We start from the raw sequence: 23,661 nt of genomic DNA, 5'->3' as shown, positions 1-23,661 counted from the left end.
TGAATGGCAGTGGGAAAGGCTATTCTTTTTTTCTGCCTGTCTGAAAGTGTTTAGAACTTTTTGCAGGTTTAAACTATTATTTAAAGGACCAGTACTGGGGAACTGTGAAAGCAAGCTTCTGAAATGTAAAAAAGGTAAACAAGATGGTAATTAAGTATTTTTGCATTTGATTTTGTTTACCTTATATCATAGAATCAGAATGTCTTGAGTTGGAAGGAACCTTAAAGATCTTCTAACTCCAACCACCCTGCCATGGGCAGGGATGCCACACACTAGATCAGGTTGCCCAGGGCCTCATCTAACCTGGCTTTGAACACCTCCAGGGATGGGGCAGCCACCACCTCTCTGGGCAGCCTGTTCCAGTGCCTCACCACCCTCTGAGTGAAGAATTTCCTCCTAATATCTAATCTAAATCTTCCCTCTTTTAGTTTAAAACCATTCCCCCTTGTCCTGTCATTATCTGACTAGGCAAGGAGTTGCTCTCCATCTTTTTTGTAAGTCCCCCTTTAAGTATTGAAATGCTGCAGTAAGGTCACCCCAGAGCCTTCTCTTCTTCAGGCTGAACAGCCACAGCTCTCCCAGCCTTTTTTTGTAGAAGAGGTGCTCCAGCCCTCTGATCATCTTTGTAGCCCTCCTCTGGACCTGCTCTAACAGCCCCACATCCTCCTTGTGCTGGTGGCCCCAGACTTGGCTGCAGTAGTCCAAGTGGGGTCTCACAAGGGCAGAGTAGAGGAGGACAATCACCTCCCTCCACCTGCTGGCCATTCCTCTTTTGATGCAGCCTAGAAGGCCAACTTCCTCCTGGGCTGCAAGTGTGCACTGCTGGCTCAAGTCGAGCTTTTTGTCCACTAGAAATCCCAAGTCTTTCTTTGCTGAGTAGCTCTCAATGAGTTTTTTCTCCCATTCTGTATTCATGTCTGGGATTTCCCTGACCCAGGTGCAGCACCTTGCACTTTGACTTGTTGAACCTCATTAGGTCCATATGCACCCACTTCTCAAGCTTGTCCAGGTTATATGACTGTAGAATGTGGCTGAAAGCTGCTAAGGTATAACATTTTGCAGGTAACTGTTTAATGTCTTTGTCAAAAGTCAGAGGAGAGGGGGAAAGTCACTGGTTTTGGGTAGTAACCATTTTTGAACTCGTGTTTGCTTTGTGAACATCTCTACCTTTTCCCCTTCCTGAAGCTGAGCTCTTATGTATGTGGGAAGAATGAATGTGTTGTCCTGTTATGTCTTATATGTCATATTTATTATTTGGGACTGGAGGTTTTGAACCAGAATTAGCGTGAGTTGGAACTATTTTACAATGCAGGTGTACCTTAGAAGTTATTCAGTGTATTTGTTATATTTGGAGTCTTAGATTGGTTTTATTTTTTAATCTTGCCATGAGTTGCAAGAACACTTTAGCTGTATGTCCATCTTGTGGTATCTCTACACATAGTGTCATAGTTGATGCACTTAGTTTGAATAGGTCAAAGTGTTCTGTATGGCAGCTGGTTTTTGGGTATTTCATATGCCCAGTACAAGGTTAGATTACTCCCCTGCCCGTTCATTAACAGTATAGGCAATAGTCTTCCCATTGCTTTCCCACCTAAAAAAGTGATCAGTGTTCTCAATGACATTCCCCGAAATGAGGACGATATGCTAAATGTAAAATTGTTTCTCTTTTGTTTCTTAAAAGAGATAGCATTAGCCTGATGGTTTAAATGAAGGAATGTTAAGTAGAGCTCACTTCCTCCTTTTTCTGTTTTTGGAAGAGCAGAAATAGTACAACAATCCTGAGCTATATTGAACAGACTTTATTTGGTTATAAGACTAGAAGTTATCCTATCCTAGCGAGACTGTGCACGGTAAAAAGGAGTACTCTTTGCTATGGCACCTGATGCCTGATTCTGAGGTTGTTGCTGACTTAACTGATTTGTGCAGTCAAAAATATTTGCTGCTGTCAGTTCTTATCTGAATGTCAAGTAACATGTGCCACAAATGTTATTTATCATAAAAACAGAATTTGTTCGGGTAGCTTGCTTACTTGCCTCTTACTTTTTCAGGAGTTGTTTTGAGCTACTGCTTTCAATTCCTGAAAGTGAATTGCCACATGAGGTGTGGCTAGGATTCCATCAGTCTATACAGGTAAGTGTTCTAGATTTTTTTTTCTATTTTATGTGTGTATGTATATGTATTTATGTATTTATTAGGTTTTTAGATCCATATTCAATCTTTATTCAAGTTTAGTATCAAATATTTTAAGAAGAAACACATACAGCACACTATCTATGTTGATCCCGTTTAGCATGCAATCTGAGATATATGTAGAAGTGTCCTTTGAAACTAAACAAATAGCTGACTACAATGAAATTTTTGGCAGGTGCTGACTCTGAGCCCAGCTGCCAGCTGATACACTGAAAAGTTCCAGTCCGGGAGCAGTAGTTAATGGGTGCCACAGAGACACTACTGGGGTGACTGATGAGGCTGTATGAGGCTATACATACATATATGTTGACTGATTAACAGTCACCATGTGCAACATGAAAGGAGGTTCGCTGAGATGATTGCCTGAGTTGACTGAAGTGACTGAATGCATTGATCTTCATACTTCAGTTAGAAATAAAAATCAAAGGGCTTTCTGAGATGGCCACTATTATCCTCAGTTGTTAGTGGACTTACGCATGATAACATCATAGACAGTAAGACCTGAAACAAGGAAAGCTGTGAATTTTTAGGTCTGCGTTTTTGTTTTTAAGAAAATCAGCTACTGTTTTGATGCTTCTCTTCTGCCACTTCCCCTGAATTCCACCTGTTCTACATTGTGCCTTTCTTGACAGCAAAAATCTAAGTGGACAGTCTATTTGCAACAACAATATTAGCAGCCTTGGGCTGACTAGCAAATTTGTAACTACACAGCAGCAACTACAGCAAGAGAAGCATAATAAATCTTGATTTGTTTAATGGTTTTTATGAGAGTACTAGATGGAGTAATGTAACAGCTCTGGAGTACTGTTTTGAAGACTAAAGACTCACAAAAGCCTTTTGTGAAGATCTGAGTAGTAAGTTAGTGTCCATACCTGATGTGAGATTAACATATTAGGATGTATCTGTAATCCAAGTGATTCTCAGTAATGTGTCTTCTAAGGTGGTAGTGAAACAAGCTAATTACTCTACTGTTCCTACACTGGAATGAAGATAGTTACAGTAGACGATGTAGGAGGAAGAGATGTTTTCAAGGCTTCGGTCTGAAAGTACTTACATGTCTGCAAGGACTTCAGCTCCTTATGGAGCTGAAAGATAGAAATCATAGAATGGCTTGGCTTGGAAGAGACCTCAAAGATCATCTAGTCCCAACCCCCCTGCCACGGGCAGGGATGCCACACACTAGATCAAGTTGCCCAGGGCCTCGTCCAGCCTGGTCTTGAACGCCTCCAAGGATGGGGATCCATAGCTTCTCTAGGCAACCTGTTCCAGTGATGTATTAAGGCCTTTACCTTACAGTGAAGAATTTCCTCCTAATATCTAATCTAAATCTTCCCTCTTTTAGTTTAAAACCATTCCCCCTTGTCCTGTCATTATCTGACTAGGCAAGGAGTTGCTCTCCATCTTTTTTGTAAGTCCCCCTTTAAGTATTGAAATGCTGCAGTAAGGTCACCCCAGAGCCTTCTCTTCTTCAGGCTGAACAGCCACAGCTCTCTCAGCCTTTTTTTGTAGAAGAGGTGCTCCAGCCTCTGGATCATCTTTGTAGCCCTCCTCTGGACCTGCTCTAACAGCCCCACATCCTCCTTGTGCTGGTGGCCCCAGACTTGGCTGCAGTAGTCCAAGTGGGGTCTCACAAGGGCAGAGTAGAGGAGGACAATCACCTCCCTCCACCTGCTGGCCATTCCTCTTTTGATGCAGCCTAGAAGGCCAACTTCCTCCTGGGCTGCAAGTGTGCACTGCTGGCTCAAGTCGAGCTTTTTGTCCACTAGAAATCCCAAGTCTTCCTCTGCAGGGCTGTTCTCAATTAGTTCTTCTCATTGCTATGTTTATACCAGCAGGTTCCAGGACCAGGTGTTGCTGCTAGTGTCTATTAATTCTAACTTATGAAATTAGAAGCTAGTATTGTCCATGAATACTTCGGCAGTTGGAAGTGAAATTAAACCTTGAAGCAGTCCTTGTGCAGACCTTATCACAAGACCTCTTGCCCCTATGACTGGATATTTACTTGGTCCTTGTGGCTGGGGTGCTGCTGCAGTAGTTCTGAAGATGCTGATGTAGAGGTTATGAAGGAGCTTCTACTTGATATTTTAACTGCAGTCAGGGAAATCACAGGTGCAGTAACTCTTCAGTAGACTGAAGATGAATAAACCTGTTACTTCAAACTGAGAGAAACAGACTAGTAGAGCTGTGTAGTTTTGCCTGTAGCAGACGGAGGTGGAGGTGATCTGTGACTGGTGACTTAAGGTGTGGACAGAACTCCTTTTCCTGAAGTGCTATGGAATATTTACGGTCATGGCAACATTAAAAATAGTTGGTAGGGGCACATACATAGTAGTAGAAAGAAGTGTGGTAGGTAGAGTTTAAATCCCAAGGCTTTATTATTGTTTATTAGCACTCAAAAGAGAAGACACCAATGCTTTAAATCCTGAGATTCTCCTACTGGCTGCTGTAGTTCATAGTGGACACACGTTGCAGCACCCGAAAAGTAATTTTGGAGGTATATCAGTTTATTTTGACAATAGAGTTATGCAATCTGTTATACTTAGTCCATAGTTATTAGCTATGATGTTGCAGAGGATAGGTCTGTTCCCAGTCCATTTGCTTATGAGGAGGCCATAAATAAGGTTGGTCAGCAGAGGTTTGTCTTGCGTTAGGGCTGGTGGAAGAGGCTTGAAATTTACTATTTCCAAGGTAACACTTTGCATCTGTAGAATCCTAGATTAGGGAAGTTGAGGAGCAAGCTTGCCATACACTAAAGTGAGCCTAATAAGTTTGTAAGTGATGGTCTAGAATCAAAACAAGATGTACTCTTATATTCAGTGTGGGAGGGCAAATATAAGCTTTTCCCTGTTATAGCAGAAGTTACTAGTCAAAAGTACTGATTTATATCAGTTTTAAGAATTGTGAGCTTTTGACTAGTAATTTTTAGAGGGAGGGATCTGCAAGAAAAATTTTTCTTTCCAAGCAGAGTAAGTTTTAAGGTGTATTCATATGTGTTTTCAGATTTCTGACACAAGTGATCAATATTTCTGTCAATAGAAGGGAGACTGTTAGTCAGGACTTTCTTGAGGGTGAATATGTTGGAAGCAAGCTATTAAATTCCAGGGGTAGGGTGATGCAAGATGAGATCTTTCATGTCAACTTTTAGAAGTAACAGGAAATTCAAGATGTGCGTCTGCTAGGTGTGGTAATATACTCGGCCTTTTTATTAAGTTTTTAAACTGTGGCTTCAGAATTAAATGGTTAACTAACGTTCCCATGGTTACGATAGTGGGCAACATTTGTGAAAAATGTTAGTACTATTAAACCCAGACCTTGCTGAAGAAGTTTGTGCATTCTCACAAAAAGGTATTTGTAATGAAATTTTGAAGTAGCACTCCAGCAGAAACTTGAGAACAAGTACACCAAAAATCACTTTCAGCCTGTCACATTAGAACTTGTAGGGTCACAGCCCATGACTGTGTACACGTGCTAATCTCTAGACAAATCCAGTAGCAAAGTAGCACAAAGCTGACATGCTAGGACATGCCTCAGATCAGTATATGTTAATTTTCTTATTCTTTCCCTGACAAAAGGGCAGGTGTGGCTGATGAGGGATGTAACTCCGAATCTTGCACCAACTGGAGGACAGGTGTTTTCTTTGGATCTGACTGCAGTTACTGTTACAATCTGCACAGGTAGTGAGTGTGTGTGAAACTTTCTCAGGAGTGAAAAAGGTAAAGCCCTAGGTTTCAAAGCAGCAAGATGTAGGGGCTGTCTTCAAGGTGCAAATGGAAACAACGATGTCCAGACTAAAATGCTATCAAAAGTTTTATTTGGTGTCTGAACCTGTTCTTTCTTCCATTCTAATTAACAGCAGCTATGCCCTGCAGTCCCCCATGAGTCCAATTTCCCTTTCTTCTAGGAAAAATTAGAGGCAACCTGTGATTGGTAATGTATGAGCTTGCATAGCAGAAGTCTCAACATGGATTTTAAATAGTGACAGCAGTCAAAAGGATGTGGACACAAATGTGCTTTAAAATAAGTCTAAAAAGATTGGAGAGTTGCAACAGGGCCATTGATGAAAGTAATCTGGAAGGGGATAGTGTGAGAAGTACTGTGGGGATGGATGTGATCTGACTAGTTGAGGAAGACAAAGTTAAGAAACTTAAATAATTTTCATAACTGAGATCTGCTAGCTCTATCTTGCATCCTGAAGCCCTTGTACAAGGGAAGAATTGCTGTTGAAAAAACTCTATTTACATCAGTTGTCTGGATCACAGATTGTCATAAATTGGATAGATAGCATTCTTTTCAGTAGTAGCACTTTACTTTTGTCCAAGTTGGTTATTGGGTTGTATGATACTTTTTGTCAACTACACCTTGCTCCAGAGGTGGTGGCAAATAAGTGTGGTATGTTCTTACTCTGAGACAGTGGCTTCTAGCTCATCTAGAATGTGAAACTAGATAACAGAGAGGAGCTTGGGGTAAGTATCATTAAGAGACAGCAAATCTCAGCTACTATAATGCAATGTTCAAAAAATGTGCTTGCTTGCTCTTTGGCACTTGTTGGTTGGAAAGTGCTTGATGGATGTAAGCTTATCCTTAAACTTATCCTTTCTCTTGTTTCAAGATAGAACTGTGAGGAACCTGGCACTGCTTGCCTTTAATTAAAAAGTCATTTTTACCTCATTCCAAGGTCTTACACATGTTACATGTCTTCATAAGTGCAGTAAAATCTTGCTGGGTTCAGTATATCTGGCAAAATTCAAAGTCATAGGCTGTTTTTTTGACTCTGACCTGATCAGTGAGTGAACACTTGAGTGATAAAAGATAAAGCTGAAATATTAATATGTGAGATGGTAATGCAAAATGGATGCTATGACAACCTAATGTATAAGAATGCCATACAATAGTTCACCTGGAAAGGACCTTCAAAAAATCAGCTAGTTCAAATGCCTGATATCTTCAGGCTAACCAAAAGTTAAAGTGTATTAATGAGGGCATTTTCCAATTGCCTCTTGAACGCTGCCAGGCATGGGGCATCGGCCACCTCACTAGGAAGCCCGTTCCAGTGTTTGACCACCCTTGTGGTAAAGAAATTTTTCCTAATGTCCAGTCTGAACCTCTCCTGGTGCACCTTTGTGCCATTCCTGTGCATGCTGTGATCAGCTACTGGGGAGAAGAGACTGGCACCTTCTTCTACGTTTCCCTTCCCCAGGGAGTTGCAGAGAGCAAGTAGGTCACCTCTTGGCCAGCTCCTTGTTGCCCTCATCTGGATGTATTTGAGTATCTTAATATCCTTTTTTAATTGTGGGGCTCAGAACTGCATACAGTATTCAAGGTAAGGCCACGTCAATGCTAGCTACAGCAGGAGAATCACCTCTTTTGACCAGCTGGCTATGCTGTATTTAATGCACCCCAAAATCAAGTTGCTCTCTTGGCTGCCAGGGCACACTGCTGGCTCTCATTGAGCCTGCTGTCAGCCAGCACTCCCAGATCTCTTTCTGCTGAACTGCTTTCCAGTCACTCATCTGTGTCTGGCCTCACGCTTCCCCAGGTGCAGCACACATCATTTTCCTTTGTTGAACTTCGTTCTGTTGATGATTGTCCAGTCTATATAGATCCCTGTGCAAGGCTGCCTATCCTTGAAGACAGAATCAACAGCATCTCCCAGGTTAGCAGACATGGTAAGGATGCATTTAACACTTGCTTCTAGATCGCCAATAAAAATGTTGAACAGAACTGGCTCTAGAATTAAGCCTTGGGAATTGCCATTGATGACTGGATGCCTGCCAGTTGTAGCCCATTTGCTATAAACATTTGAGCTTTGCCACTCAGCTGGTTCTTGACACAGTGTAGTATGAACCTGTTTGTCTCGGACAATTTGTCTAGAAGGATGCTGTGAGTTAAGGTATCAAAAGCCTTACTAAAGTCCAGGAAGATTACATCCATTGTCTTCCCTTCATCTGCTAAGCAGGTAGCCTTATCATAGAAGATCAAATTACTAAGGCAGGACTTTTCTTTGATTGACCCATGTAGACTGTGCCTGCCTACAGCTTTGTTATTTAAATATTCTCCAGGACAACGTTCTCTTTATCTTTTCCAGGGACTAAGGTATACACTAAATTTAAACCAAGAGGTCAGTGTTTTCCTGGGTCTTCTGTCATGCCCTTTTTGTAGATGTGTATAACATTGGCCGGTTTCCAGCCAGCAGGGACCTGCCCAGATTCCCAAGACCTTTGGTAAATTGCAGATAGGAGTCCAGGTATAATGTCTGCTAATTCCTTCACTCTGGGGTGAACCCTGTCTGGCCACATAGACTTAAGATGTTGAGCTGATACAACTGTTCCCTTACCAGTCCTGAGATATCCTTAATTGCCTGTAGAATAGCTCATCTGTGCAATCATCCTGGGTGGGTGCTCAATAGTAGACACCTGTGATGACATCTGCTTTGTTATCCATCTCCTTAATCTTCACCCAGAGGCTCTCTACTGTGTCATCCCTAATAGCAAGGGATGTTCAGTCTCATCTATCCCTTACGTATTGAAGAGACTGCTTGATGACATACAGTGAGAAAGATGAAAAATGCAATCTTTCAAAATGTGCTTCTATTTGTTTTGTGGATAGGATGCAGGATTTACCTGCACATCTGTAATATTTTTCTTAGTCACCAAAGTCTGAGTCTACAGCGGTGTACACAGACTTCTTATGTTTGTGACTGCCACTTGTAGGAATTCTGGTTTGAGGTTACGCACTTCATAAATACGAATTCAGATCAGTTTGTTACTCACTTCTAAAGCTGCCCTGAGGTTTTAACTTGAACATCTTCTGGCATCAGGGCTGACTTAAGCATTAAATTTGTCATTTATCTATCTGAATCTACTAGCACGCTATCTAGCTGTGTTTATATAAGTGGGGAATTTGTCTTACGTTAATTAAAAATAAATAACATCCTTCCTGTGGAGCTCTTTCTGATGAATTTGGTTTCCTGGTCCAAATAGTGCTGGAAAGAAAGACTTCAGAGGAAGTACAGCTGTGTGAGCATGATTGCTTTGGTAATGTTTTCATATGCTTAAACACATCCTGAAACCTGTGTGTGCTGTTGCTCTTTTTTAGGCTTAGTGCTGTTGGTTAAGAGCAGTTTGGGCTTTGGTTAGGAGCACACCAGTGGTGTTCCCCAGGGGTCAGTGTTGGGGCCCATCCTCTTTAATATCTTTATTAATGATTTGGATGAGGGAATTGAGTGCACCCTCAGTAAGTTTGCAGATGACACCAAGTTGCGGGGAAACGTCGATCTGCCAGAGAGTAGGAAGGCCCCGCAGAGGGACGTGGACAGGTTGGGTCGATGGGCAGAGGCCAAGAGATGAGGTTCTATATGGCTAAGTGCCAAGTCCTGCACTTTGGTCACAACAACCCCATGCAGCGCTACAGGCCTTGGGCAGGGTGGCTGGAAAGCTGTGCAGAGAAAAAGGATCTGGGGGTGCTAATAGGTGCTCATCTGAACATGAGCTGGCCATGTGCCCAGGTGGCCAAGAAGGCCAATGACATCCTGGCTTGTATCAGGAATAGTGCAGCCAGCAGGACAAGGAAGGGGATTGCCCCCCTATACTCTGTGCTGGCAAGGCCACACCTCGAGTGTTGTGTTCAGCTTTGGGCGCCTCACTGCAAAAAGGACATCAAGGTTCTGGAGTGTGCCCAGAGAAGGGCTGTGAAGCTGGTGAAGGGCCTGGAACACAAGTCCTGTGAGGAGCAGCTGAGGGAACTGGGGCTGTTCAGTCTGGAGTAAGAGGAGGCTCAGGGGAGACGTCATTGCTCTCTACATCTGCCTGAAAGGAAGGTGTAGGGAGCTGGGAGTCAGTATCTTCTCACAGGTAGCTCGTGATAGGACCAGACGGAATGGCCTCAAGTTGTACTGGGAGACGTTTAAATTGGAAATCAGGAGATGTTTCTTCTCAGAGTAGTCAGGCATTGGAATGGCCTGCACAGGGAGGTGGTGGAGTCACCATCCCTGGGAATGTTCAAGGAAAGGTTGGACCTGGTGCTTAGGGACATGGTTTAGTGGATGATACTGGTGATACGGTGATGGTTGAACCAGATGACCTTGAAGGTCTCTTCCAGCCTTTATGATTCTATTTTGCATTGTTTGCTCTAAGGGTTCACTGCCCATTGATTGTACAGACCCTAACGGCCAGTTGTGCCAAACTGGAATCTGTCCAGTTGGTCAGCAGTTTCTGCTGATGCTTGGTTCTGTGCGAGGTGCAACACTTGCATTTGTCTGTGTGGAACTTCATGAAATCCCTGTCAACTTGTTCCTGCAGCCTGTCAGAGGTCCTTCTCGATGACTGCTCTGTCCTCCACTATGTCAGCTGTTCTCTAAGTGAGCTGTGGACTGACTGAGACCATGCTCTGTCAGTTATTCAGAACATGAATAAAGATGTGTCAGCCCAGTGTTCTGAGTCACACTGTTGTCTTTCTGGAAACTGCATTCAGCCACGTGAAGAGTCTGCTCCATGGTCTTGCTGGGGATGGTGCTTAATGTTGACTGACCTGTAGTTCTCCAGAGTATACTTCTTGATCTTGGAAAACTAGTGTGGTGGGTTTTTTTGTTTATTTTCCATGCACCAGAAACCTTCCCCCAGTGGTCATGACTTTTCAGAGGTAGTATTGGTCTTGCAGTGACATCAGTGAGCTCCATCAGATTTGCAGTGTTCAATGCCATGGACATATGACAAACAATTTAGGGCATACATATCTCGTCCTTGTGCTGCTTCATGGCCCCTAAATCTCTGACTAGGTATCTAAGGGACCAGGAAGGCCAGAGTGCAGACCTTAACAGTAAAATCTGAGGCAAAGTTATCAAGTACCCCAGCCTTTTCAGCATCCTTTGTCATTTGATGCCCTGTTTTACTGATGTGGTCTCACATTTTCCTTGGCCTTCATTTTGGTTTCAGTCTTGCATTTTCCTCAACAAAGTGAAGAAAACCAGCTTGTGCCCCCTTTAGTGTAGTCCCCAGAGCCCTTTATTTACTTTTGATGTGCAGTGTCATTAGTGTGCATACATTATGATCAGCAAGTAATGATAGTCTGAGGACAAGTCTTGGCAACATCTCTGCAATATCCCAGATCCAAGCCAGTGTCAAGCATCAAACCTTACGAGACAGTCTGACAGCTGAAGGCAGCCAGTACTTAGATGGGATTTTAACAGTGGTAACTGATTACTGTTAATTTACATTTTCTTCCTCCTTTCCTAATTTGCCCATTACATTAAAGATTGATTATAGGTGGAAAGTCTGTTTATTTAAAGGTTCACGGGGATATTGTTTCTTTATATGATGACTGCAGATTAGGGAAGACGATTAGCCTAGCTCTGGAGTACAATGAATCTAAAGGCGTTAACTTGTGAAAAATCAGATTTTTTCTTAAAGAATAACTATTTTTAGTGCTTGTCCTGGTTTCAGGTAGGACAGAGTTAATTTTCCTCCTAGTAGCTGGTAGGGTGCTGTGTTTGGGATTAGGATGAGAAGAGTGCTGATAACATGCTGATGTTTTAATTGTTGCAGAGCAGTGCTTACACTAAGCACTAAGCCAAAGACTTTTCGGTTTCTCACTTTGTCCTGCGAAGAGGCAGGCTGGGGGTGCAGCAGGAGCTGGGAGGGGACAGACTCAGGACAGCTGACCCAAACTGGCCAAAGGGGTATTCCATACCATCTGAACAAGGTATGGAGGGGAGGGGAAGAGGGGCGGCTGCTAGGGGTTAGGCTGGGCATTGGTCAGTGGGTGGTAAGCAATTGCATTGTGCATCACTTGTTTTGTACACAGTATTAGTAGTAGTACTGTTATTGTTATCATTATTGTTGTTGTTATTGTTTTCCTGTCTTAATAAACTGTCTTTATCTCAACCCACAGGCTTCACTTTCCCGTTTCTCTCTCCCATCCCAGAGAGGGAGGGGGGAGGGTGAGCAAATGGCTGTGTGGTGTTTAGCTGCCGGCCAGGTTAAACCACAACAGTGCTTTCTGCCTGAAATGAGTAGCATTGCTCAAAACTATTGTTTGAGGCTAGTTGGCTACCTCTTTGTTGTACTCACATAGTAAACTGTTCTTAGTTGTAGTCTCTGTAGTTAGGAATGTGGAACAGTATAAACTTAATACTGGACACAAACTTTAGTGTTGAAAGAATGGAATACTTGTTTGTTCTGTACTCTATTAGTATGCGATGTTATGCTTTCAGTAGATGTAGATAACTAGGGAGTGGGTGGAAGGAAGCCTGTGTTAGCTCTGTTTCACTTTAATTTGGGTTTTATTAAGTAGCATATCTGGTAGTATAGCTTCGTGGTCATTAGAAGTCCTTTAAGAAGAAAGTTCTGAGACTTAATTATGACAGCTGTGTATCAACATAAATGAAACCTCACTGTGAGAATGTAATTTTCTGCTCTCAGTCCTTTATTAAGAATAAGGTTCCCTCCTTGATACATGGGTACATTGCCCAGCAGTTAAATTAGGGTTTTCCTGTTTAGAGGTTTATGGAATAGTTTGTTGCAGTATTAGAAAGGAATGTAAGAGCGTTAAAGTTGGTCTGAAAATAGCATCTGATCCTAGGGACTCTGCTGAACTTCAGTATATCCTGTATTAAAGGGTATCTAACCATGAAATTCAAAGATGCCTTTTACTCTGTATGGTAGTCTTGTGTATTTTCATAGCAGATTTACTTTGTTATAGAAGATAACTCAGTAACTTGAAGAATGTATCATGTATGTTACAATGTAGAAAGAAGTTCATTGTGTATTGACAATCCATGACACAAGACTCCTTGGTTACTCCAGTATTCTGAGTGGTCCTAGTGTTAGCACAGTTTAATTCTGTAATCTGGAGAGGTGTAAAAGTAGAGAAGGAAGAGTTGAAGGAAAATACTCTATTAATAATCTGTAATAATCACATAATTATGATAGATACAGTATAATATATTACAATTAAAATTAATAAAAGTGATAATATCTATTAGTTCAGATCATGGAACTAATTCCAGTATAGATCAAGAATACAACAAAGGGTATTGGAAGGAAACCTGAGGTTAATAATGGCATTGTACATAAGCCTATAGGGCCTGATGACATGGCATCCTAGGGCATGAGGGTTAATGTAGTTGCCAAGCCTCTCTCCATCATACTTGAAAAGTCATGGCAGTCAGGTAAAGTCTGCAGTGACTGGAAGAAGGGAAACATCACTCAAATTTTTAAAACATGATAGAAAGAGCAGAAACTGTAGACAGGCCTCACCTGTGTGCCTGGGAAAATCATGGAATAGATCATCCTTGAAGCTATGTTAAAGCATATGGAAGACAAGGAGGTTATTCAGACCGCGAACCAGGTATTCAGACAACCAAGGGCAAATCTGAACAATCTCCTGGTATTCTGTGGTGCAATAACTATATCAGTGGATAAGGGAAAAGCAACCGATGCATTTACCTGGAATTCTATAATGCCTTTGATATGGTCCCATACAGCAGCACCCTTGTCTCTCAGTTGGAGAAGTATGGATTTGAGAATTGGGCTATTTCATGGATAAGGAATCAGCTGGATGGCTGCATCCAGAGAATATACCAATATCTCAACCAATATCTCAATGTTCACGTGGAGATCAGTGATATTGGTGGTATCTCTCAGGGGTCTGTATTAGGACTGGTACTTATTAGTATCTTTACTGATGTCATACTCAGTGGGATTGAGTGCATCCTCAGCAAGTTTGCAGATGACACCAAGCTGAGTGGTGACGTGACAGAAGGGATGCAATCCAGAGGGACCCACACAAGCTTGAAAAGTGAGCTCACCTGAATGTCATGAAGTTCAATGAAGCCAAGTGCAAGGCGCTGCACCTGGGTCAGGGTAATCCCAAACATCAGTACATCCTGGTGAATAAATGGATTGAGATCAGCCCTGTGGAGAAGAACTTGGGTATGCTGGAGAAGGAGAAATTGTATGTGAGCCTGTCAGTTGGTGCAGATAGCCAACCATATCCTGGGCTGCACAAAAAGTAGTGGGACCAGGAGGTCCAGAGGGGGACAATTGGCTCCCTATTCTACCCTTGTGATATCCCACCTGGAGTACTGTGCCCAGCTGTGGGATGCCCAGCACAAGAAAACTGTGGATCTGTTGGGACCCTCCTCTGGACCTGATCTAAGGCTGATCAGAGGGCTGGAGCATCTATTCTGTGAAGAGAAGCAGAGAGAGCTGGGGTTGGTCAGCCTGGAGAAAAGAAAGCTCTGGGGAGACCTTGCAGTGGCCTTCTGGTAAATAGGGCATCTATGAAGATGGAGAGGGAGCATTTACAAAAACCTGTAGTTGTAGGCCAAGGAGTAATAGTTTTAAACGAAAAGAGGGTAGATTTAGATTAGAGATATCCAGAAGTTCTTTGGTGAGGTTGATGAGGCACTGGAAATGAAGTTATGGATGCCCTGTCCATGGAAGTATTCAAGGTTAGGTTGGATGGGGCTGCCCAAGGAAGTGGTGGAGTCACCATCCCTGGAGGTCTTTCAAAGAGGTTTAGATGTTGAACTTAGTGATGTGGTTTAGTGGAGGACTTGTTAGGTCAGAGTTTGGACTCGATGATCTTGAGGTCTCTTCCAACCTAGACAATTCTGTGATTTGAGCAGATGATTCTTGAGGAAGGTGTCCCTGCCCATGTCAGGTGGGAGAATTGGACTTTAAAGGTCCCTTCCAACTCAAACTATTCTAAGATAGTATGATTAAAAGTACTGCCAACTTTAAACACAGCTTGTTAGAACCAGTGGATATTGTCATGTATCAAATGCTCTCTCAAACTTAAAACATGACTGATGTCATGTGTGACTGATGGAAGGAATGCTTTTACTACATGTGTAGTCACAAATTGACTACAGATAGTTAGGTAGCTTCAGTTTTGTCAGTTCTGGGGAGATCTTGCTCAGTGGTACTGTAACTTCTTCAGCGCAGGTCAACACCGTGTCAGTTTTCCTGCTAGAAACATTAAATGCTGGAATTCAATTCCAGTTAATTTTCTTGTGTGTTGACATAACCTTTTTCTGTGTTACTTCTATTATTCTTCCTTCAGATTTCCAGAATTAAAAATGGTAGGGCTTGATCTCCCTGAGGATAGTACAATGCAAACAGGTTTCATGGATGAACCTCTCTGTTGGAGACCTGCTCAGTGTGCTGTGTCTGAGTCAGTTTTCACAGCATCAAAACTATCAGGATTGGAAATACTTGGATCTTAATTTGTAAATGTGCTATGCATGGATTAGTTTCCAAGGGAATGGTGTGTCTGTATAAAGTAGAAATGAGTATTCATCTTGATTAAAGAAGTTGTTCATGATCCACTTTGGTCAGGATTGCAAGTGTTGTACAGCAGTCTCTGCTGTTTATGTTGTGCTCTGTTTTCTCTTTAAGTTCCCTGAGTCTTCTCACATGTGTAACCACCAAGAAATCTACATTTTCTTATGACCCCTCATCTGCCTCACCCTTTTGGCAGATGAGAGTCCTTTCTGAGTCCCTTCTGGTGCATACTGTTCCTTCCTTAAAGATGTTTTTTTCCTCTCGCTTTTCTCAGACTACTGAGAGACAGCTGAATGCTGGCAGCTCCCCCTTCCTCTGCATTAAATTTTAGGATGATTTTTAATCATTGCTTCACTGTCCATCCAAATCAAATCAGCTAAAATTTGTATGCTGCTCTCTCAGAACCCTTCTTCTGCAAGAAGGTGAAAACACTTGATGGCACTGGACTGCCCTATCAGAGGGTACTGATCAGAAGAATGTAACTGTGAATTCGGACTTTGTACCAAACAGCATGCTTTAATATCTCTCAAAGAAATAAGTCTTCTCTCACTATTGCTTACAGTAAATATAAAGTCTGCGGCTCACAATGTTTTTTATTCATTTATAGAAGTAATTAGTCTTAATTCCAATTTCTCAGTTGGCATTAAATGCTTTATTACAAAACCCTTCATTTTTTATGAAAAAAAATATATTTAAAAGCTAGAAAGTAATGGTAGACTTAAAAATGAGGAAATTGTTACATGCATGCATGAAGAAACATGAAAATTGCAGAAGAGTTACAACTGCAGAACAGCTGTTTTTTTGAGCTGTCATTACAGCTAAGTTTCTTTATATGGCAATTGTGAAGCTTTATTGTAGCATTAGAGAAGCATATATGAGAAAGGATGTGTTGTGAAGACACCAATGCAAGCATGTCAGAACAGTAATGACTTAGAAGAATAGTGTAAAATTAAATTATCTGTCCTAGTATTTTATTATAGTTTAATAAAATTACATTAAAATGTTTAGCAAAGATTTCTAATGATTTATTTTTCATGTTGTAGGATTCACATGATGCTTTACTGGAATTTGGGAATAACAACCTCCAAATACTGGTGGATATCACAAGGGAAGGAGTGTGGAAAAATCCAGTTCTTCTTAAAATTCTATCCCAGCAACCAGTAGAAACAGAGGAAGGTAAGCATATGATTTTGGAGATGAGATGGGGTTATTAAGAGAGAACTTGGTGCAATTTCGGTGAGGAAACTGATTAAAAGTCAGAAGGGAGTTGCAGTTTAAATTGCTTTGTGCAGTAGTATTCATAGGCTGCTAAATAATACTTATGATTGAAACTGTCTCACGAGTACACTGAATCCTCTCTAACATATCTCCACTTGGGCTATAGCACAAATATTTTAGTCTATTTTTTAAAGAAGCATTTCTTTTTCATTATTAAAAAAAAAAAAAAAATTTACTCCCTAAGGTGCTTTGTTCTGCATAGCTGTGATTTTGAATGATTTCCTGAGTGGTTCACAGGAAGGAGTAGTTAACGTCCACATCTTTCAAAGGCAAAGAAGATGCAAGCAAAGTGCCCATTTGAAGGGGGAGACATGAGTTTAAAGGTTACCTTTTCTTAAGTTTTGGGCTGGGAATCTGATTGCAGTTAGACTATGGATGTAATATCTTGAATCAAAAAAAAATGAGGTCAAAAAAAATAACTTTTGTGTAATTTCATGTAACTTTCTAATGTCTTCTCTTAAACTCTACATTTTAACTCACTGAATTTTTTCCTACCTATTAGTGGTATCGAGTACTTACAGGTATTTCTTATAGTTGTTCCATTACGAGTACACAAGACCACAGTTTATCTTGGTGATATTCTAAATTAAATTAAAAATAACAGAGGGGGACAAGCTTAAAATATTTTCCTTAAAATTAAGGTACCATAAGCAAGGATTTTTAAATCAAGCTTTCTTCCATAGCAGAATCCTTCTTCCTGGCTTTGTGTAGCCTCTCTTTGAGTTGTACTGTATTTGCCAGTCTTCACTTAAAGTATAGCAGAAGCACTCAAACTCCAAAGACTAGTTAATCCCATCTCTAACATGTTTTGAGGAGAATTATCTACCACTAATATTCTGCTTTGGAGCTTTTCATTACTAGTATTTTTAGGACATCCTGTTGCTGCTTTTAGTGGATTTCTGCTCAGACTTGCATTTCAAAATTTGTTCCTCTTACTGAAGATAATTACATCCTGAAAATCTTCAGCTGTTTTGTTCAACTGTTCAACAAGCTTTAGCTGTAGCAAGCCAAGATCTGTTCTGGTGGACTAATGTGAATTCACATGCTTCTGTGTGGACTCCTTTATAGATTTAATTGCATCTTATACACGACTGATTTTATCAGTGGCTGCTACACTTCATTCCTTTGCAAGAGTACCTTGTTATTTCCTGTGATGTGGTTCAGAGTACCTCTTGTCTTCAACAGTAACAGCGTAGTTCAGTCCTGTCTTTTAATTTGGGATAAAGTTTCTGCAGACAAGAAATGGATTGATTGACACATCTGTGACTGTGTTGAATTGGGCTGGGTGTAGGTCCCTCTTCCTGAGAAAGTGCAGCAACCTGGAATTTGATTTCATTGAGTTCTTTATTTAATTAATGTTTGTCTATTTAGCTGGAGCTGAATATGTGCCCAAAAGAGGTGCTCTCAATTGAGTTTCTTTCATGTGATGCAAGCAGAGGCAACAGGACAATGGAGCTATTCTGGAAATTCTGTAGCTGCTCAGATGCATTCTCACATAGTCTAGAGTAGATGCAGACATGCTTAAACAATCTGAATATGACTTCTGAATCATTTTTTAGACCAGTCTATCAAAGCAAGATTTCTCAAGTAAAACCTAAGGTTAAAGAGGTGGCGGTCAGAACTGCCATCTTAAAGGCCAGTTCTAAGAGCCCAAATATCTACCTAAAATGTCTATTCTCACTAGGTGTCTTTCTTCTGTGGTGATCTTGAAAACCTTATTTGTGGGTGGTTTTTTTTGTTTTTGTTTTGTTGTTGTTGGGGGGAAGGGGGATGCTTGCTTGCTTTTGGAATATCTTAGAGTCAACAAAAATGTCATCCTTGTGGCCTGTTACACACAACATAGCTTTTTAGACATATCTGAAAGGTCTTTCTACAAGCTTTCCGAACTTACTATCCTTGCATCCAAACAAGGTATTTCAGATACTGAGTGCTTTCAACAGACAATACGTGTAACAGTAAGTAGCAATAGAGCTTGTGTGAAAAGATAAGCACTGAAAAGGCAATGAGTGCCATGTGAGATCTCTCCTGTTCTTGCTGTTCTAGTTTGCAGCAAATATGCAAAACTGGTAGATGAAAGAAGTAGTGTTATTAGTAATGGAACTGGGAAAAGAGTGACAGAGAGGGAATGAGGATATTTAATAACTACAGATACAATAGAGTAATACTGTGGTACTTTAATTATGTAATTCTGTGCGCTTATGTTATGGAGGAGACTGGTTTAAGTTTAGTTGCTTTTGTTAACCTCTTAGAGTGTAAGCATGTTGAACAGGTGCTGCAAAGTTGCAGGTTTTTTTGGAGAGTGTATAACTGTGGGAAAGACAACATAGGCCATAGGATTCTCCAGAAATTGTAACCAAATATTCAATAACATTTTAAAACAATTCCAGGTTTGTTTTTATATATATAAATATATTTTTATATATATATATATATGTGTATATATATATATATATATACACACACATAAAAAATAAATCATAGAGCTCTAAAATCCTATGGGGGGGGAAAAAAAACTAGATTTGAAGACATACATAAACTTTACTTTTCATCTGAGAGATGAATGTGTCAGATTTGTATATCCAACACAGTGGAGCAAGACAAAATGAAAATTTAAAGAAATCTTGCTGTATGTGCCAATAAATTATGGTGAGGAAAATCTTTTTTAATCTCTTAGACTGTGCTGTTAACATATCTGGTATATCTTTTCATCATCAGACAAGTGTAATTCAGTGACTTCCACTGTTAATACTAAAATATCAACTGATCCATGAAGTTTTACCACACCATGCTTCATAGACTCTTGTCAGTTGTTTTTCACTTTGATTTCTTCCTTCGGTCCCTTCGTTTCTCTGCTTTAGGAGGTCAGATTCTGCTGTAATAGACTTTCTAGAAGTCAAATGATATCTAAGCTGGAATTATTCTTTTTGCCTGTATAGGACATGATTGGAGCATAGATTAAACAAATATAAATTACCTAGGTATCTGCTGGATTACTTTAATCCATTTTTATCTTCACAATCATTATCAGATCAATACCTGTATCTGTAATACAAGATGGAAATCACTGATCTGTTACAAATTTTTCTTTCTTCATTTAATTCTGTCACTCCTTTGATTTGTTTGATGTTCTTGTATGGAAACTTAGTATTTTCTGACTGCTGTCTTCTGTTTGATAGAGATAGTAGGAATGAAAATACGCTTCTTACAGGCCACAACAGGAATGACAGGTTTATTGAGTAAAGGTACAGAAGAAAGAGCTCTAGTACAATGGTTTTTCAGTTTTTTAACCATTTTATCGTCTAGTACAGCAGCAGTTTCATGGAATATCTTCTGAAGTGTTGTAAATGCAGTGTAAGAACATATCGACTCCTCTTTCTCTTAAATTTCAAGGGTCTTTTGAAATATGTACATATCTGGAGACTGTCAAGGTGCCTTTGTATTAATGCTTTGTATTAATGTTTTTAAAGCTGGGAATAGCCCATAGCTGTTGAGAAGCATACTGTTTCATCAGCAAAGGCAAAATACATCTTAAGTACCTGGAAAGAATCAAACTAAATGGTGAGGTTTTCAACCAGATGTCTTGAACTAATATAAAAATGGCTTTAATTCTGAACTCAGCTTTTATTCAGTTTTAAACTTCATTAAATAAATTTTGCTAACCAATTACAAAAATAATTGAATTTTTAATATGGAATTATCGCACAGTCTCTTGTAATAATTAGTTGTTTGGTTGATCTAGAGTATGCCTAGCGTGTCTCAGATACTGTTCTTCAAAAGTACCATAAAAACAATATTTTCTCTCTGAAATTCATTCTGCATATTTTGGCAATGTGTTTAACAGATTAGGTGGAAAAGTCTTTGGTTGAAATATTTTTTTTTTTCTTTTATCTTGTAATATGATGCTACAATTAAAAGTTGAAGACGCTGAATCTCAGCTTAACTAGTGGTATCTTGTTCAAAATACCATATAGTCTGATTAGTGTCCTTCTGTCACTGCCATGGCATAATTCTGTATTGCCTTTATGAATGCAATCATTTGATATGATTTCCACCACCCCATTTTCTATATCCCAGCATTCTCTCCCTACTTATTTGTTCTGAATGTGTGTGGGGAAAAAATACTACGTTTATTGCTATGACTTCTTATCACACCCAGTGTTTTTAAGAAAGCTTATAAAAATTTGTAATAAAGTGTGAATGTAGTGAAACAATTTCAGTTAAGTGTTGTTATATGGTATGTTCTCAAAGCTTTTTTTCTTTTCATAGCTAATAAACTGATTACACGAGAAGGACCTTCCTTTCTGCAGATGCGAATAAAACATTTGATGAAGTCAAACTGCATCCCACAAGCTACTTCCTTGTCAAAATTGTGTGCAGATTCTCCTGAAATTGCAAATGTTTCATCTTTTCGCCAAGCCTACATCACATGTGTGTGTTCTATGCTGCCTAATGAAGACTCCATTAAGGAGGTTAGTAAATCCATAGTCCCTTTTAATGTGTATCTATTAAGTATCTTAGAATTTTGTTCTTTAACTTCAGTTCTCTGTATTGCAGAAATAAAGTGTTGCAATGGAGTTGAAAAAGATAAAATGATCTATTAGAGACTGTAGTAGTAAAGAACATTTGTATCAACCGCTAGTGTAGTTATGAATTGTGTTACCTGTCTGAGGTTAGATGTATTTGAAGTCTTAAAATAAATCTTGTAACTTCAGTTCCCTTTGTAAGCAAAATACAAGTGTAAAGCTGTCCTTTCTGACTCCTACCACTGGATTGTGTCTCTAAGTACCACATCCAGCCTTTTCTTAACCACCTTGTTGTAGTTTAACCCAGACAGCAGCTAAGCACCACACAGCCATTCTCCTACCCTCCCTTTCTGGGATGGGGGAAAGAATCAGAGAAAGAAATGAAAGCCTATCAGTTGAGATAAAGACAGTTTATTAGGACAGAAAAGAAAGGAAAACAATGATAGTACTACTAATAGTAATATGTACAAAACAAGTGATGCACAATGCAGTTGCTTACCACCCATTTGACAGATGTCCAACCTATTCCCAAGCAGCCAGCCCTCCCCATATTAATTGTTCAGCATGATGTCACATGTTATGGAATACCCCTTTGGCCAGTTTGGGTCAGCTGTCCTGCGTCTGTCCCCTCCCAGCTCCTGCTGCACCCCCAGCCTGCCTGTTGGCAGGACAGAGCAAAAGGCTGAGATGTCCTTGGCTTAGTATAAGCACTGCTCTGCAACAATTAAAACATCAGCATGTTATCAGCACTCTTCTCATCCTAATCCCAAACACAGCACCCTACCAGCTACTAGGAGGAAAATTAACTATCCTAGCCAAAACCAGGACACACACCCAGGACAGTGACAGTACCACCTCCCTGGGAATCCCATTTCAATGCCTAACCACTGAGAAGAAATTTCTCCTAATATCCAAACTGAACACAACTGGGACAACTTGAGGCCATTCCCTTCTTGTTTTAAAATTATCCCCCTAATGTAATTTCTCTCTTATCCCTTATAACTTATCATAATGTTATATGATATTAAAAAAAAAAAAAGTGGAAGGCTTAGGTTAGTGGGAGGATGTTTTTTATGATGACATAGGTGTTGAAATATCCTTGTAATGTTAAAACTTCTTCAAACTAAAATGACGTGGTAGACAAAGTCAAGATAATTCTTACATGGTTTTATGTTCTGTATCACAGAATGTTAGAGATTGGAAGGGAACTCGAAAGGTCATCTAGTCCAGTCCCCCTGCCAGAGCAGGAACACCTATTTCAGGTCACACAGGAACACATCCAAGTGGGTTTTGAATGTCTAGAGAAGGAAACTCCACAACCCCCTGGACCAGTGTTCTGTCTGTTCCAGCCTGTTCCAGTGTTCTGTCACCCTTACTGTAAAAAAAAAAAAAAGTTCTTTTTCCTATTTAAGCAGAACCTCCTATGTACCATCTTGCACCCATTGCCCATTGTCCTATCATTAGATGTCACTGAGAAGAACCTGGCTCTGTCCTCCTGACACTCCCCCTTTACTTTTTTTTAAATATTAATAAGGTCATCCCTCAGTCTCCTTCTCCAAGCTAAAGAGACCCAGCTCCCTCAGCCTTTCCGTGTAAGGGAGGTGCTCCACTCCCTTAATCATCCTTGTGGCTCTGCGCTGGACTCTCTCAAGCAGTTTCCTGTCCTTCTTGAACTGAGAGGCCCAGAACTGGATGCAGTATTCCAGATGTGGTCTTACTAGGGCAGAGTAGAGGGGGAGGAGAACCTCTCTTGGCCTACTACCCACACCCCTTCTGATACACCCCAGATGCCATTGGCCTTCTTGGCCACAAGGGCACAGTTGCTGGCTCATGGTCAACCTGCTGTCCACCAGGACCCTCAGGTCCCTTTCCCCTATGCTGCTCTCTGACAGGTCAGTCCCCAACCTATACTGGTACCTGTTCTTGCCCAGATGCATGACTCTACACTTGCCCTCATTATATTTTATTAAATTTCTCCCTGCCCAACTCTCCAGCCTGTTCAGATATCACTGGATGGTAGCACAGCCTTTCAGTGTGTCAGCCACTCTCAGTTTAGTGTCATCAGCAAACTTGTTAACAGTGTGCTCTATTCCTTTATTCAAGTCATTGATGAATATACTGAAATATATATATTAATATATAAATATATTGAATGTATATGGGATTATTGGACTAGATGATGTTTGAAGGTCCCTTCCAATCCCTAACATTCTGTGATTGAATAGTACTGATCCCAGTACTGACCCTCGAGGAACTCCACTAGATGCAGGCCTCCAAGTAGACTCTGTCCCACTGACCACAACTGTTTTCTCTTCACCAGCCAGTTCACAGTCCACCTCACTACCTGATTATCCGGACCCCACTTCCTTAGTTTAGCTGCAAGGATG

General features: G+C 40.6%; 1 protein-coding gene across 2 annotated transcripts in view; it reads left to right on the top strand.

The window, feature by feature from the left end:
- Window positions 1-23,661, top strand: part of RLF (RLF zinc finger) — a 52,478-nt gene that overhangs the window by 10,342 nt on the left and 18,475 nt on the right. The window contains exons 3-5 of one of the 2 annotated variants that reach the window (XM_027443716.2): window positions 2,049-2,130; window positions 16,517-16,649; window positions 21,018-21,220. In XM_027443716.2, coding sequence (XP_027299517.1) covers window positions 2,049-2,130; window positions 16,517-16,649; window positions 21,018-21,220 — 418 coding nt within the window. Of the gene's footprint in view, window positions 1-2,048; window positions 2,131-7,742; window positions 7,857-16,516; window positions 16,650-21,017; window positions 21,221-23,661 lie in introns of those variants that run through there. The other variant, XM_027443717.3, reaches the window with a different exon arrangement.

Source organism: Anas platyrhynchos, chromosome 24, assembly GCF_047663525.1.
Source record: "Anas platyrhynchos isolate ZD024472 breed Pekin duck chromosome 24, IASCAAS_PekinDuck_T2T, whole genome shotgun sequence".
Lineage (NCBI taxonomy): Eukaryota > Metazoa > Chordata > Aves > Anseriformes > Anatidae > Anas > Anas platyrhynchos.
This window is presented reverse-complemented; position numbering and strand designations above follow the sequence as displayed.